The sequence below is a fragment of the Ambystoma mexicanum genome, chromosome 12 (genome assembly GCF_040938575.1).
Source record: "Ambystoma mexicanum isolate Mex_15411 chromosome 12, UKY_AmexF1_1, whole genome shotgun sequence".
Lineage (NCBI taxonomy): Eukaryota > Metazoa > Chordata > Amphibia > Caudata > Ambystomatidae > Ambystoma > Ambystoma mexicanum.
The window spans coordinates 1,108,455,481-1,108,473,746 of record NC_090936.1 but is presented as its reverse complement, the minus strand read 5'-3'; the positions used below and the strand labels follow the sequence as shown (position 1 = coordinate 1,108,473,746).

Here is an 18,266-nt window from a genome sequence, read left to right as displayed (position 1 = left end):
TATTTTAACAAAAAGAAATGATGACAAAACCCAACCGGAGCCAAATTAAAACCAATATGGTCAAGCGGGTTTCATGTTCGAGGCTACTAGATTAGCCTAAAACATTACCACGTTATATAATATAACCGCGGTAGAAAAGTTAGAGTAGGTACCACTGCCACCAGCCAATTCTTAATGTTAAGGGAGCGAAACAAAGCTCCAAGAGGTACAGATAAAAAGGGATAGGAATTAACCCTTTCCAATACTCCATGTAAGATGGGGTCTACTGGATCTGTGGTAATCTATGACTATATAAAGTTAAATGGCAACTTTACATGTTCCTGGGGGACAGTAGTCAGCCCCAGAAAAATTGAGTTATTGGGAAGTCTAAAAAGACAACCATGTGTCACTGAACTGAAGGTGCTGTGTAACACACAAATGAAAAGATGATGCCTAGGGAGTTGGTGAGACTCCATAGCCCATGAGCACAAAAAGTACAAAACACACAAAAATACACGGTAAGAGTGGGGAAAAAGGTTCACACTCTTACCAAGTGGAAAAAATAAACCCCAGAAATCCAGCACAGCTGCTGAGGGACTCACCTAGGTGAGGGAAATTAGCCATAGAATGAGAATTCTCCCTAACAAGCAAATATCTTCTCATGCATAATTGGTGTAAATATGTTCTTATGCCTGGCCTTTAAGAATACTCTGTTTTATAGAAATGAATCGAAAAAAGTGCAACATGACAAATCCATGCATATGTATTGCCCATCACAGTTATAAGTGATGAGCGCAGTTTTGCCAAACTCAAGCTCACTAAAACGTACCTCCAATCAACAATGGCCAATGTAAGCCTGACATAGCTGGCTATTTTATCAATTGAACATGACATTGGACAGTCTCTCAATCTTTCCAACGCTGTGCTTCAATTTACAAGGGCAAAGTCAAGAAAAGTTACTTTTTTAAAACATAATACAGGTAATCTTCTAAGCCTGTCACCTAGTATTTAATGTATGCATTATGCATTGCATTTTCATCTAGTTATTTGAGTGCCCTATTTACAACATTTGTAACATGCAATATTCAGTGTTGTCATTTTTGGGGTTGGGGACGCCGAGGATGCTTTCGGCCTGGGGTGGAATCTGGTCTAAGACCGGCCCTGCTTGGAGTTGTTCATACCTGGAACTCTTGCGTAAAGATATTGAGAGAGCAGGCCAGGGAGATCCGACTCAAAGATAAGTTTGCATTGTAAGGAATGGTTTCTGAAGCTTTTCACGAGAAAGGATTCTTGGAGGCCAAGTGGGTCAGAGACTTGGGATACGGATCATTGGGGCTTCTTTCGTCAAGCCACTCCACTCTGTATGGCATCCTGAGGGCTGGGCTTCCCCACTATTTTACTAGGCAGTGCACTGCATCACATCCCACCTGTGCTGCATCCTATCCTCGTCACTAGAATGCCAGCGGCATCGCTCCACTGTAGAGCAAAATGGGAGGCAGCTGTTTAGCAGTAAACTGCAATCATGTATTAAAGCTCTACGGATCCTTGTTTGATTCCATGTATACTCTCCTGCCTTATTCACTCCTTCTCTGAGCATATTATCAGCATTTTGTAGTTTTCATGCACCTTAAACTCAGTGAATTTCAGTCAGGTTTTTGCTTATACAATGAAATGTAATTGAACTCAAATCAACCCACTAAGTCCCTATCCTCATGTTTACTTCACGCACACATCTATACGTTTCCCAAGTCGTGTCAATGACACATCTGATCAGATGGTTTGGCTGGAAGGCCTAGTCCTCTCCCTTTATACTGGGATAGTTTCTTACAAACTAAGCTGGGAGTGGCCTCCATACTGCAAAGACCCACTTGAGCCCATCTCAAGCCCATAATGCAAGCACACACTGTGTAAATCTAGTAGCACGCATCCCCAGGTCTAGATATAGCCATAACATTAGAGCTTTGCATTAAAAGGCCTAATACACTCCTGCAATGTTCATATGATGTGCTACAATTATTTGTATGAAACACACATCCCTAATAGTACAAATATAATGCCTTGCTATAATGCCTGCTGAATTTGTCTAGTCTTTTACCCATGCCCTTTCTCTATCTCCGCCTCTCCTACCCGCTTCCTTCTTACCCACAGACTAAGGTCTGAAGACACCCGGGTGGGGTCATAATATGTAATTTCTAGGACAAGGTCAAACGCTCTAAAACCACTACGTTGGAGATGGGCACAGTATACATTTTATGTGACATAACATAATTATGTGGTGGCAACCTGCATTTTCAAGATTATGGTTATTATAATGGACTTCAGTAAATACTTGGTGTTTGATGTAAGAGGGGGTACAATACATATCAATCAAGCAAAAAGGGAGTACTTTCGGAAAGTGAGGATGAGCATGGGTGTCACTTTCTACTGAGAGTGCCCCCAATGGCTTGAAGCCACAGAAGCAAGCTCAGCAGAGGCTTTCCTAGGCTGGCAGCCTGGCGTTGGGTATGGACACCCTGTTTCCTAGCTCCGTTCCCTGCAATACACAGGGCCACTTAGCCAACATATCACACCATCAGGCTGCTCCCTCCTCATGCTGGAGTGATGCCCCCTCCCCAGACACTGAATGAGGCAACATACATCTTGGGGTCATGGTAGCCTACATAGGGAGCATCATTGCTGCAGCTTTTCTGATATCTTGCTCTAGTGGATCGAGGAGGACACCCGCCTATCTGCTCTACCCCAACCCCCTGACATTTTCAGGCCTCAATGCACACATGCCTGGCCCACCTGGTGCTTTTCATGTATTGATGGAGAAAACAAAGCTACCACCATACTCATTTTGCATAACTTGTTTCTATGGCAACACATCATTTGGCCGGTTGGGTTATTATGTGATTTGTGCTCCTTTAAAGTTATCGTTAAAATAGAATTATTGTGTTCAGCCCTGGGAAGCCAAAACCTACCACGTCAGTACCAATTAGAGATGTTTAAATATGTGGACAAATGCCTACATTTCAGACTTGGACCAAATCCTGGCTTCACCACTTGCCCACAGTGTGCGATCCTGGGCAATCATTTAATCACACAGTGCCTTATCTGACTATATTGGTCAGATCCGTTTGCAGTGTATGCTGATAAAATGATGTACTAGTTATAATGTAGCATTGGCAAAGCCAACAATTATGGCCTGTGAAGAGTGAACATATTTTCATCGTTGCAACGTATTCACCAAAGACAGAAACGTTTGTTGTTTCCAGATGTGTGTGACAACCTCAGGATCTTGGGGACAGTTGTTGTTTCTGATGGCTGAAAAGAGTTTCAGTACATTATTGGCTATTTTTATATTTTCAATTGAGAGCAAAATGATTGAACATGCAAAACATTGCAGCAACAAACAATTTTGTATCTGAAAAAGCTATGGGAGTGCGAAAATATACATGAATTAATAAAAGTGATTATTTTGTGTGCAATATTGTCTACTTTGCTGCGTCTACGTATTGCTTTTAAATACTTTAATTACAACTTAGTAAAGATAGATTCTGTTTTAACACAATGATTTTATAATGTTCGGGTGGGGTAGACAACTTTTGAAATTGACTCTGCTCGGCCACTCCTTTTGTTCAATAGACTAGCCTACCTGCAGTTCTTAGGCAATCCGAGTCCCTTCTCAGCCATCACCACCAAGAACTGTTTTGCGACTTATTAGGGCCCCCCTCGGTACCGTATCCCACTTAAACCAGTGCCTGCCTGCTTTGCATTGCCCTGCATGCTTAGGTTATTTTTACTCATCCATGCATTTCAAGTGACGCTTATGACAAGTGATTCTTACTGCCAATGCAAATTCTGCAATGCTCCACCAGTGGGGTTGCAGTTGCACAATGTCTGCTTAGATGTTGAATGCACGTGCAATTAGTTCAATTGGAGCCAGGATGTGTGACATTAACATTTGCAGCACACCCTTCTTCTGCATGCAGGCCCCTCTGTGGATCCAGAGACCTGCATACTCTCCATGCTGGTTGAAGGATGGGTTGAGCACCAGGCTCGTCGCATTCTACAGCCAGCCTTTTTCCTGATTCGTTCCCTTTTTGTTTCATGGATGGCTTCGACCAAGACACATTTGCTGCAGTCTTTTTTTCCACACAGAACTTAATGCATTTGCTGCTTTTTAGTTTTTGGATCTCGTTTGGCTAGCTTTTTCACACAGTAACATCAAACTGTGTGCTTGAAGTGCCTGCTGTTATTTGAAGCATTCTTTTGCGAGGTAATGATTTAATAAGAGCTGTAAATATGCTAATGATGTCATAAAAATGCCTTATCGTGGTGTGCCTTCAGCCACTCTCTTTATCAGCAGTATGCGTTCCCTTCACTCAAGTCAAAACCATATTTGGTGAAACCAACAGCATTGGCATTTGCCAGGCACTGGTATTATATGCCCAGGTAGTTGCTGCATTTTGCAGCCGCTACCACTAATGGCCAGTTAGTACAATTACAGCAGTGCCTGGGAAATTCCCACTGTAAAGACAATACTGTTGGCATTGCAGGGGCTTGAATAGCACGAGCTGACACTGTATGGAATCTGTTCTTTTACTCTATACGGGATTTGTACTTGGCTGCATTGCATAGAATACAAACAGTCAACAGCCCTTTGATTGCATCTCTCGCCCTGACACAGGATCATGCTGATTTAAGGAGCCACGCCTTTATCGTTGGGATGAAGCTGGAGGCAGTGGACCCGACGGAACACTTCAATATCTGTCCTGCATCAGTGACTCAAGTAAGGCTACATTTCTGCTGGGAGTTTCTCTTTTGTGCAAAGATTGAGAAAAGAGAGCCTAGCCAATGGGTCTTGCAAACTGTATTGACCTTTATGAATATGTGTAATTAATGTTGGTAGGTCAAAGGTGTGAGCTGTATGCAGTGCAACCTAACTGGGACACAATGTAACTGCTGAACCCATATGCATGCATAATTATTGGCCGACCCCATACCTTCACCCAGAATAATTTGGCTCACACAGTGTTTGTCAAGTGCTGGCAATAAAAGGCCGTAGGTTTTTATTGTACAGATATGGTTATGGAGATAACAATAATCACATATCATAATAATAACATACTTTTGGGCACCGGGTCCTAGGGTTACCCCCTCTGGCCCGTGCCCGCCTTCTCATGTCCCATGACCTGTTGTGGGCACCGTACAGTGCCTTGTACCTCTTTTCGTTTGTTCTTCTCCCTTGTTTGTAGGGTGGGAGGGTTTTGTGGTAAAGAAGCAAAGGTTTGGAAGGCACTGAGTAAACAGTGCACCTCCTGTTTGTTTGGGTCCCCGTTCAGGGCCACAAACTGATTGTGTTTTCTCAGAGCATGAGCTCTTATTTATAGGACCCAGGGAGGCCCTGGGTCTTTGATATGTATAGTAGTGGGGGCTGCTGTGTTTCAGCCCCCGGCCGGATAGCCCACTGTCTGGCCCCCGGGGGGGGCTGGTCTTTGAACCTGGCCCTTCCTGACTGTTGGTTTCCCTAGGTGCTTAGCACCTTGGTGCCTGGAGGAAAGGGTGAGGTGATTGTTCACACCTCGCCCTTCCTCAGCTTTGTGTTGCATAGACTGTGTCGGGGGGAAAATTCTGCCGGGGTCGGCCGGGCCGTCCGCAGACCTCCGGGCAGGGAGGCCCCAACTCCTCCCGTATATCCCAGAAGAGATAGAGTATGAGACACACACAAGAAGCAAGGTGACTCTGCTGTTTATTATACAAAAACGACAGGGATGGGTTGAGGATCGTATGCGTCCGTCCTGACACACACACAATTGTGGGCTCGCAGGACCTTTTTACCTTAGTATGACGCGCTACTTGCGTCACCTTAGAAAGTTAGCAAAAAACCTATCGCCACTCTTAATTGGTTGCTCGAGTGGTAGGGTTAGTATAGCATACGTATAGAGAACAATATTAGTGGGCAAGGGTTAGTCAGGTGATATATCTGGGTTGTCCCTACAATTAGATACATGAGAATTGTTACATGAAGACTCCTGATGATTGGTTAATGTTAATGGCGTCAGTGATAAGAGCCCCATGTTCTGATTGGTGCGCCCGCGAGCTTCCCAGCCTGGGACCATCGCTGTTCCCAGCTCTCGGTGTACCTGTCATTTGCAACAATGTTTCACTGTGAGTACTTGCAGACAATGTGAGGACTTATTCATGAGCTGGAAATCCGACTACTCCCACTGTCGCAGATGTCCATTGACCCTTTTAAGTGTATCTGCCTGTGTCTTGTAACGAGGGATCCAGACGTCTTCTTTCTCCTGGGCTTGGCATCCTGTCAGGTTCGGCTTGGTCACGTGAGGTGGGACCGTGTTTGAGGCAGAATTCTGCACAATTAATATTGTTTTTCCACTGTGTGCCTGGTTTAATTTGCAGGTGCGACTTTAACGTTGGTGCGCGGCGTGCGAGGTTGCAACATCGTGCCCTTGATGGTCTGCTTTTGGAATGTGGGTTTGCAACATTACGACCTTGGCTGTCTGCTTTCGCCAGGCTCATTCTGCAGGATCAGCAACCTGACTTTTGTTCTTTCAACGTCCATGGGAGCTCTTGCTTGCGGCCTACTTAGGCCTGGTGTATAGGTGGAACCGTTTGGTGCACAGGCGCTTTAGGTTATGTTATCATATTGTCTTATGACCAGTATCGTGTCTTCGTTATATTTCTCATTATGGCACCTGGGTTTGGGAGAAGCGTAAGCAAGCTCTTTAGATGAGTTCATGATGCGTCTTGCGTTTCTGCATTTTGAGAACCTATGTGGAAAATAATAAAGATGCACGTCCGTGAGTATGTCTGTCGCCTACGTCATAGCACTGGGTATATTCTTCGTGTAGATTGGTGCGGGAGTGTCCAGTGTGTATATTGGCACAGGTGTGCTGACCGTTGGCTAGGTCGTCATGGCATCTCTAACGACGTGTAGGTTTTAGTCTAGGTGATCTGTGCCGCAGGTATCGGCATGGGCAGGGCGGCCTCCTGGGCAGGCAGATGGACACATCCGTATGTTCCTGTACCAGGGTATTTGGTCGTCTGGTAGATGGGCAAACTCTTCTCGTGGCGGGTGTCTGGGCCGTTGTAACGCTCACCTGAATCCCTCGGAGGCGCAGGTCTGGGCGGGGGGTTCTCGGAGTCTTCTAGGGTCACGCGCAGGCCTCGAATGCCACCCTGGAAAGGCCCTCTCCTCACTGAGATCTTGATCTGAAGAGTGAGGTGTCTGCAATTGTGAGAGCAATGGGTTAATAGGATATATAAGCCTGACAGGCAAGCTGACTCCCCTTCCTGGTAATCCCCACGTAGTTCGTAGGCTAAATGTGCTCACCTTATATAGGTGAAAGCGGAGCTCTCCATCCTGCGTCTGTGCAGGGGCGCCGAAGCCAGTTACTTCACTGGTTGATTGTCCAGCCTCTTGGTTGCAGAGGATGAAGATTTGGAGCTAGGCCGTCGTTAGCAGCACGAACGGCGGTTGCTTGAATGGAGAGCGATGGAAATGCGAAGGTATTGCAGGCAAGTAAGTAAGAAATGTCAATTCGAAGTTTAAAGCACTTCTTAATGTCTCTTTTCCTTTTTCAGGTTGCAGAAGCAGCTGGGTAGAAAAATAGATGTCGAGGAATGCGCCGAGGAGTGAGAAAGATGGGAGCTGCCCAAAACACGTGCGTATGGATGGAGTTTTGTATTTCTTAATGATGTCCTTTTGTTTTGCAGATGCGAGTAGCAGCGTCGGCGGAGGCGAGAAGAATGCAGCGCAGGTAGGAAAAGGTTCACGAAGGTTACTAACCAATGTCCTTGCTTCCACAGGGTGCCAAACAATGGGGAGCTGCAGCCCGTGGCTTGAGATGCACCGATGGATTGGGTAAGTGCTGCGCTGGTTTTATCTCGTGCTAACCTGGTGTTCTTTTCCCTTCTCAGATGCTGCTGAAGACAAAGATGGTATTTCAGAAGGTAAGATTACGGATTTCTCTTCCCTAGATGCAGAAGTTGCAGATTCTCTGGAGCTGACACGGTGAGCGTCCTGCTGCTATTGCAGAATAACGCGAAGCACGTTGCTCTGATCGGGCGTGGTTTAAATAGCCTACTGGAGTGCTTAGGTGTCTCCTTCCACAGCAGCCTCGCCCAGGAAAGAAGTCCCAGCTTCCAGAATAGTTCCAGTATCCAGTCCCAGGGAGTGGTGCTGGCCACACCCAGAAGGTAAAGTAGTTCCAGCCATGGATGGATGAGGATTTCATCCTGCAGGTGAGTGAGCAGCATGGTCTGCAGCAGGTAGGTCCACCCAAGCACCCTTCCTTGCATCATGAGCCCGGCACGTCCTGTGCCGGGACTGGGTCCCCTTATGAGCCTGGCGCCACTGGCGCCAGGACAAGGTCCATAAGGCCCCTATGGGAGCCGATGGGAGCCTGGAAATGAAGTTGTGACCCGGCTTCCGAGGCAGTTGGGCTAAACCTGACTCCTTGGAGGCTGCGGTCATGACAGCATCCCCCCTCAAGGCCCCTCCCAAGCTTGTCTTTTCCGGAGGTTTTGGCTTGTTGGGAAAAGCCCGATGAAATTTTCGGACTAGACGAGGTGCATGTACATATTCTGAGGGTTCCCAAGATCTCTCCTGGGGTCCATATCCCTTCCAATCAATCAGGTAGTATAGTTTTGATTTGGAAATTTTGGAGTCCAAGATGTCTCGAATTTCAAATTCGTATTCTCCGTCAACTTGGATTGGCTCAGGAGGTTTAGTCAAACGGGTTCCGGGTTGCACAGGTTTCAGGAGAGAAACATGGAAGACAGGATGTATCTTCATTCGAGTAGGTAATTCTAGTTTGACAGCCACTGGGTTAATCACGGCCGTGATTGAGTAGGGCCCTAAATATCTTGGGTTGAAGGTGCGTGGCCCTTTTAAAGATAAATGTTTAGTGGACAGCCAGACTTGATCTCCTTTTTGATATTGAGGAGCCTCTTTTCGATGTTGGTCTGCTCCTTTTTTGTATGACTCTTTAGCTCGTTGAAGATGAGCTGTGGCTTCTTTAAATGCTTGAGTTATTGTCGAATGCAGATGGTCAACAGCAGGTGTTCCGAGAGCTTGAGGTGGGTCCAGATTTGAGGTTCGAGGATGACTTCCATACAGCAGGAAAAAAGGGGTTTTTCCCGTCCCAGAATGGATTGAATTATTGTAAGCGTATTCAGCAATCCAAAGGACATCCTTCCAAGTACCCTCGGATTGATGCAACATGCAGCGCAGATATTGTTCTAGAGTTTGGTTAGTTCTCTCAGTCTGCCCATCTGTTTGAGGATGATGGCTGGTGGAAAGTCGTACATCAATTTGTGCTAAACGACAACAACTCCGCCAAAAATGGGAAATAAATTGGCTCCCTCGGTCAGAGATTAGTACTGAAGGGAAACCGTGTAACCGGACAATGTTTTCAAGAAATTCTCGGGCTAGAATGGAAGCTGTAGGTAAACCCTTCAGTGGGATAAAATGAGCCATTTTTGAAAAAAGGTCTACGATCACTAGAATTGTGTTGTATCCGGAGCAAGGGGGTAAATCCGTGATAAAATCCATCGAGAGCGTGTGCCAAGGGCCTGGTGGAATGTCTATTGGACGTAATAATCCTGCTGGTTTTTCCTTCTGACTCTTGTTTTGTGCGCAGATACCACAAGAAGCCACAAACTCCTTAACGTCTTTCCTCCAAGATGGCCACCAAAAATGCCTTTTAATTTTCTCTGAGGTTTTGGCAACTCCAGGATGTCCTTCCATTAGAGAATCATGGTAGCAGGTGATGACCTGTTTTTGTAAGTCCGCGCAGGGTAAGAATAGTCTTCCTTGGAAATACAATAGGTTCTGATCTATTGTAAAGTCCTTTCCTTTCAATTGCCAATTCGATGAATCTTCGGGAGTTATGAGCTTATTGACCCTTGCTTTAATCTCTTCGAGGGATAATGTGTTGATTACTCCTAGTATCTTTTGTTCAGGAATTATTGGCACCGGCTCCGGATTAGCTGTAAATTCGTCTACCCCTATCCGGGAAAGGGCGTCTGCTTTTCCGTTCCTAACGCCTGGTCGAAATGTAATTGCAAAATCGAATTCTGCGAAGAATAAAGCCCAGCGTAGTTGCCTCGAAGATTGAGCTTTAGCTGACTTCAGGTACTGGAGATTACGGTGATCCGTGATTACAGTTACTGTGTGCCGGGCTCCCAAAAGATAATGCCGCCAGGCCTTAAAGGCGGACTTAATTGCCAAGAGTTCTTTGTCCGTAATTGTGTAGTTGATTTCAGGAGCCGAAAATTTGCGAGACCAAAAGGCTACAGGGTGTAACTGGTGCGTTTCGGGGTCTCTTTGTGACAGCACCGCCCCCATTGCAAGACTGGAAGCGTCTGTCTCAACGATGTAGGGAAGTTCTGGACGGGGATGCCTTAAGACTGGAGCAGAGATAAATTTGGCTTTTAATTCTTGGAAGGCTTGTTCGGCTTCTGGAGTCCACTCGAATTTTTTATTCTTTTTCAGAAGAGCCGTGATAGGTTGGACTACCCGAGAGAATTCAGGAATGAACCTTCGGTAAAAATTAGCGAAGCCCAGCATGCTCTGCACACCTTTAACGGAAGTTGGGGAAGGCCATTTGGTGATAGCATCCACTTTTCTTGAGTCCATGTGAACTCCGTTGGGTGATAAGATGAACCCTAAAAATTCCACTTCCTTTGCGTGAAAGGTGCACTTCTCCAGTTTAGCAAACAAGCGGTGTTGGCGAAGTCTCTGTAAAACCGCTGTGACGTGTCTACGATGATCAGTTTCTGAGGCTGAGTATACCAGGATGTCGTCAATATAAACGACTACGCACACATCAATAAGTTCTCTGAGGACATCATTCATGAAATACTGGAAAGCGGCCGGTGCGTTACATAGTCCGAAGGGCATTACTTGATACTCAAATAATCCATATTTAGTGCGAAAGGCCGTCTTCCACTCGTCGCCCTCCTTAATGCGTACCAAATGGTAAGCTCCTCTGAGGTCTAACTTTGTGTATATGCAGGCGCCTTTTACCTGGTCCAATAATTCAGGAATCAATGGCAACGGGTATCGGTTTTTTACTGTAATCTGGTTCAGGGCGCTATAATCGATACACGTTCTTAGGTCACCTTCCTTTTTCGGGACGAAGAACAAAGCTGAGGAAGCCGGGGATTTCGAGGGGCGGATGAATCCGTTAGCCAAGTACTGGTCCAAGTATTGCCTGAGATGGAGGTTTTCTGGTTCAGTGAGGGCATATATTCTGCTGCACGGAGGGGTGGACCCAGGTATCAGGTCTATCTGGCAGTCGTATGACCGATGTGGTGGCAGGGTGTTGGCTTGATCTTTCTGAAAGACGTCGCTGAACTCTTGGTATTCCAGAGGTAATCGGGGGTCCTCGGAAGTGATGGCTGCTAGCTTGATTTCGGACTGAGGATAACAGGTTGAAGCGCATTCTGGAAACCGAATTACCTTGGCTCGCCAGTTTATCTGAGGATTGTGCTTTTCCAACCAAGGCATTCCCAGAATCACCTGAAACTGCGGGGCCTTGATTACATCAAACACGATCTTCTCCCGATGTCCGCCTTGACATAGCAACGTTACCTCCATGGTGGTATGAGAAACTGGTCCGGAAGCTATTTCAGTACCATCCACTGTAGTGATTACGTCTTTTACCATCTTGGGACATAGGGGAAGATCCATCCTGGTAGCCAAGTCGTGGTCCACATAATTACCGATTGCTCCGCTATCAATGTATACTTTGATAGCATGCATGCGATCTGGTCTTTTGGGACTTATGAGGACCATAGGCATAACCAAATGCGAGGTCAAGGAACTGGTTTTAACGCTCGGCAAGCGGACCTCTACGCTTGTCGGGCGAGGTCGTTTCCCGATTCCAGTTTCTCAGCATTTTTATCAGAAGCTCCTACGGTCTTCTTGACTGGTTTCACTGAGCAATCACGAAGGAAATGTCCAGAATTCCCACAGTATAGGCACAGCTGTAATTGCCTTCTTCTTTCCCGTTCTTTCTGAGTTAATGGTCCTTTTACTACTCCTATTTGCATTGGTTCCACGGAGTCATTCCCTTTAGCGGAGCTCTGAGGTCTCGAAAGTACCCGGGTTTCAAATCTGGATCGATCGTACTTCCTGTTCTGTAGCCGATGATCTAATTGGACCACTAGGTCGATATAATCTGAACAGTCTTGCGGCGGATTAACCACCTGTGCTAAAACGTCTTTAAGTTCCCCACGTAGGCCTCTGTAGAAGAGCGTGATTCTCTTATCTTCAGGCCACCTGGTCTCAACCACCAGTCTATTAAAGGACGCTATGTAAGCCAGGAGATCCTGATTACCTTGTCTGAGTGACAGGAGTTCATTGTCCAAGGCCTGCCCCTGTGAATGCCTTGCGAACAACTTTTCCATACTGGTCTGAAAGTCTTGAAAGTGATAGAGGAGCGGGTCATCCTGTGTCACGAGAGGAATGGACCAATCTGCAGCACTACCGCTAAGATAGGAGAGTACAAACGCTACCTTGGCTTGGTCCGTTGGGAATGCGGCGGGTCTACACAGAAAGTGCAAGCGGCATTGATTGATGAATACTGCATATCGCTTTGGATCTCCGGAAAAACGTTCGGGTGGGGCCAAAGGCACATTCCCTGGCAGATTAATTTGCACCGGATTACTTGAAGTTGTAGGCGTGCCGCCCCCTCCATAGAGAGGCAGTGGTGTCTGTCCCGCTTGAGCCTGTAGCAACTGTCTGGCCAGATCATCAGTCCGTTCCTTGGCCATGATCAACTCCCTTCGTAAAGCGTTTGTTTCTTGGCGAGATGCGTGTACTTCTGCCCTTAGTTCCCCAAGCATTTGAGCCAGTTGATCTGTGTCCGAGGTTTCCATTGCGCCTGGGTGGGAATATTGCGGTGGGCTTCGCGTTCTGTAACGCTCACCTGAATCCCTCGGAGGCGCAGGTCTGGGCGGGGGGTTCTCGGAGTCTTCTAGGGTCACGCGCAGGCCTCGAATGCCACCCTGGAAAGGCCCTCTCCTCACTGAGATCTTGATCTGAAGAGTGAGGTGTCTGCAATTGTGAGAGCAATGGGTTAATAGGATATATAAGCCTGACAGGCAAGCTGACTCCCCTTCCTGGTAATCCCCACGTAGTTCGTAGGCTAAATGTGCTCACCTTATATAGGTGAAAGCGGAGCTCTCCATCCTGCGTCTGTGCAGGGGCGCCGAAGCCAGTTACTTCACTGGTTGATTGTCCAGCCTCTTGGTTGCAGAGGATGAAGATTTGGAGCTAGGCCGTCGTTAGCAGCACGAACGGCGGTTGCTTGAATGGAGAGCGATGGAAATGCGAAGGTATTGCAGGCAAGTAAGTAAGAAATGTCAATTCGAAGTTTAAAGCACTTCTTAATGTCTCTTTTCCTTTTTCAGGTTGCAGAAGCAGCTGGGTAGAAAAATAGATGTCGAGGAATGCGCCGAGGAGTGAGAAAGATGGGAGCTGCCCAAAACACGTGCGTATGGATGGAGTTTTGTATTTCTTAATGATGTCCTTTTGTTTTGCAGATGCGAGTAGCAGCGTCGGCGGAGGCGAGAAGAATGCAGCGCAGGTAGGAAAAGGTTCACGAAGGTTACTAACCAATTTCCTTGCTTCCACAGGGTGCCAAACAATGGGGAGCTGCAGCCCGTGGCTTGAGATGCACCGATGGATTGGGTAAGTGCTGCGCTGGTTTTATCTCGTGCTAACCTGGTGTTCTTTTCCCTTCTCAGATGCTGCTGAAGACAAAGATGGTATTTCAGAAGGTAAGATTACGGATTTCTCTTCCCTAGATGCAGAAGTTGCAGATTCTCTGGAGCTGACACGGTGAGCGTCCTGCTGCTATTGCAGAATAACGCGAAGCACGTTGCTCTGATCGGGCGTGGTTTAAATAGCCTACTGGAGTGCTTAGGTGTCTCCTTCCACAGCAGCCTCGCCCAGGAAAGAAGTCCCAGCTTCCAGAATAGTTCCAGTATCCAGTCCCAGGGAGTGGTGCTGGCCACACCCAGAAGGTAAAGTAGTTCCAGCCATGGATGGATGAGGATTTCATCCTGCAGGTGAGTGAGCAGCATGGTCTGCAGCAGGTAGGTCCACCCAAGCACCCTTCCTTGCATCATGAGCCCGGCACGTCCTGTGCCGGGACTGGGTCCCCTTATGAGCCTGGCGCCACTGGCGCCAGGACAAGGTCCATAAGGCCCCTATGGGAGCCGATGGGAGCCTGGAAATGAAGTTGTGACCCGGCTTCCGAGGCAGTTGGGCTAAACCTGACTCCTTGGAGGCTGCGGTCATGACAGCCGTGATCCTTTAGGCCAGGCGCGAGAGGGGAAGAACGGGAGCCTGTTTTTCCATTCTCCCACTTCAACTGCGTGTCTCTCTAGCTGGGGGGAGGAGAGGAGCAGACGGGGGCGAAGCTGGGCTGCCCCTCTCCCGGCCTGCTGATGGTAACAGCAGTTACCCTGCCTCGCTTTGGCCGGCCCTGCAGCATTGCCCAGAGTGATGAGCAGAGGGGACACACCCAGGGGGTTGCAGGTGGAGCGCAGGGATAGCAGAGGAGCAGGGTTGCATAGGGGTGGGGCTCCGGAGGGGAAGATGTAGGGCTCATTTAGCGATCAGCAAATGGGGCGATGTTGCCTGAAGAGTAGAGTCTTCAGGTCCCTCCTGAAGCACAGGATGGAGGGGGCAGTATTATCTGCTTCAGTTCAAAAGACATGGGGCCCGATTCATGGAATATTTGCCCGGTTCAAAGTGAATTTGCACTGCTGAAAAGAGACTTTGCGCTACCGACACAAACCCTGATTCATGGAAACTATTTTTACAGTACAAAATCCGGGCAAAGTCGAGCATAATCATTTTTGCAGCACAAAATGACTTTTCTCGTACTTTGCATGGCAAAATGCACAGTTCCATGAATCAGTGTTTGTGTCGGCAGTGCAAAGTCTCTTTTCAGTAGTGCAAATTCACTTTGAACCGGGCAAATATTCCATGAATCGGGCCCATGGTGGTATAGCAGGAAAAGGCTAAATGTACTACTATTTGTGTAAATGTACTACTAAATGTACTACCAGCCGGTCAGATAGCATGAGTAGAACGCTCACTTTGACATCCATGCATAGCCTGCCGACGCAGGTTCGAATCCCGGCAGGGCCAAACTCAGCCTTTCTTCCTTCCAAGGTCGATAAATGAGCACCACACACCGTGGGAAATAAGCAGCGCTCCGATGCCTGAGGGTTCATAGCGCAATAAATATATATATATATATATATGCAAAAAAAAATTGCCTTGTGGGAAATGTGTACATGACATACGTTAGAATGGCACACACACATATATGGTATATATGGTATATATGGTATTCATGTAAAATGGAGGTCTGTGTGTTCCTTTTACTAACCATATAAGTACATAATAAATGCATTGCCTACAGTAAGAATATTTTAACCTTGTTTTCTATTTATTAGTTTTTGGAAATAAATGTACTATATAAATTGAAGCCATTCCAACACTTTGCACCTTTCATGCTTTTTGTTTATTTATTAGTTTTTGGAAATAAATGTACTATATAAATTGAAGCCATTCCAACACTTTGCACCTTTCATGCTTTTTGTTTATTTATTAATTTTTGTAAATAAATGTACTATATAAATTGAAGCCATTCCAACACTTTGCACCTTTCATGCTTTTGTGTAACTCAGGGCCGATTACCTTGGATTTTAGACACACACACACACGTAAGTGGGAGCTGTGCCCACCAAAATGTGATTGCGCTGAATGCTGCTACTTTGTCCACAGGAGCCAACTCTGAATTGCATTTCTCTTGCCACTTGTACCATTTGCACCTGAGGTAGCCCACTTGTCCACACATCATTAGATCTTAAATTCAACACTACAAACGTGCACGCACGACATATGCACGAGCATTCCAGTTCATCCCATATGTTCTTAATGGCACATAATCTATTTATATGTACCATAATCTATTTATATATACCATATAGTTCTGAATCGCACATAATCTATGTATATGTACCATAATCTACTTATATGTACCATAGAGTTCTGAATCACACATAATCTACCTATTTATATGTATCATATAATTCTGAATTGCACATAATCTATTTATATGTACCATACAGTTCTGAATCGCACATAATCTACCTATTTATATGTATCATATAATTCTGAATTGCACATAATCTATTTATATGTACCATAGAGTTCTGAATTGCACATAATCTATTTATATGTATCATAGAGTTCTGAATCGCACATACTCTACTTACTTATATGTACCATAGAGTTCTGAATTGCACATAATCTATTTATATGTACCATAGAGTTCTGAATTGCACATACTCTATTTATATGTATCAAATAATTCTGAATTGCACATAATCTATTTATATGTACCATAGAGTTCTGAATCGCACATAATCTACCTATTTATATGTATCATATAATTCTGAATTGCACATAATCTATTTATATGTACCATAGAGTTCTGAATTGCACATAATCTATTTATATGTATCATAGAGTTCTGAATCGCACATACTCTACTTACTTATATGTACCATAGAGTTCTGAATCACACATAATCTATTTATATGTACCATAGAGTTTTGAATCGCACATAATCTATTTATATGTACCATAGAGTTCTGAATCGCACATGCTCTACTTACTTATATGTACCATATAGTTCTGAATCACACATAATCTACTCTATTTATATGTACCATAGAGTTCTGAATCACACATAATCTATTTATATGTACCAAAGAGTTCTGAATCGCACAACATCAATTTATATGTACCACAGAGTTCTGAATCGCACATAATCTACTTACTTATATGTACCATATAATTCTGAATCGCACATCATCTATTTATATGTACCATAGAGTTCTGAATCGCACATAATCTATTTATATGTATCATATAATTCTGAATCACACAATCTATTTTTATGTATCATATAATTCTGAATCACACAATCTATTTTTATGTATCATATAATTCTGAATCGCCATAGAGTTCTGAATCGCACATAAACTACTTAATATATGTACCATATAGTTCTGAATCGCACATAATCTATTTATATGAACCATAGAGTTCTGAATCGCACATAATCTATTTATATGTATCATATAATTCTGAATCACACAATCTATTTTTATGTATCATATAATTCTGAATCACACAATCTATTTTTATGTATCATATAATTCTGAATCGCCATAGAGTTCTGAATCGCACATAAACTACTTAATATATGTACCACATAGTTCTGAATCGCACATAATCTATTTATATGTACCATAGAGTTCTGAATCGCACATAATCTATTTTTATGTATCATATAATTCTGAATCACACATAATCTACTTATATGTACCATAGGTTCTGAATCGCCATAGAGTTCTGAATCGCACATAATCTATTTATATGTACCATAGAGTTCTGAATCGCACATAATCTATTTTTATGTATCATATAATTCTGAATCACACATAATCTACTTATATGTACCATAGGTTCTGAATCGCCATAGAGTTCTGAATCACACATAATCTATTTATATGTACCATAGAGTTCTGAATCGCACATAATTTACTTATATGTACCATAGAGTTCTGAATCGCTAGAGTTTCCTCCGTAAACAAATGAGTGTATCCTAGGATGTCTGTTCATTTTACAATGTTGTGTGGCACTTAAGAGCCTGTGCTTGGACTGTGTGATTGCAATCATTGCAGAATACACATAACTGGTTGCAGGAGTTGCCTCTAGGTCTTGGTGGAGTGGGTTTCGCATTGAGGTCTGATGAGGGCAATGAACAACTACATTTCTAAATTGGCAACGCACCTTTTAAATTGTAGAACAAATCAGAAACGTCCCCAGCTGCGCAGAGGTGGGGAACACGACATTCAATGGTCAACAACAGATGATTGCTGGATATGAGCAGCCCTTTGTTTTGAAGATGTATTGAGTTGTCCGAAAGTGGCATTGATTTTTTTAAAATTAAATAGTTCATGGTCTCAGAATGCCCTTTTAGAATGTTAAATGAAGGTTTGGCTCAAAACGAGGCCCATGGTAACGCATCCAAGTGAACATATGCCCAGCAGAAAGGTTACAGAAGACTGGGAAATACAAGGGGCAGAACACACATCCAGGAAACTGAGGCATACGAGTGCAGGGCTGTTTGAATTACCTTTCCGGAGACACTGGCACGTTTACCGAGGTCTGGGCATGC

General features: G+C 44.9%; 1 protein-coding gene across 2 annotated transcripts in view; it reads left to right on the top strand.

The window, feature by feature from the left end:
• Positions 1 to 18,266, top strand: part of SFMBT2 (Scm like with four mbt domains 2) — a 957,919-nt gene that overhangs the window by 628,642 nt on the left and 311,011 nt on the right. For both annotated transcript variants that reach the window (XM_069629673.1, XM_069629672.1), the window contains one exon: positions 4,652 to 4,753. In XM_069629673.1, coding sequence (XP_069485774.1) covers positions 4,652 to 4,753 — 102 coding nt within the window. The remainder of the gene's footprint in view (positions 1 to 4,651; positions 4,754 to 18,266) is intronic.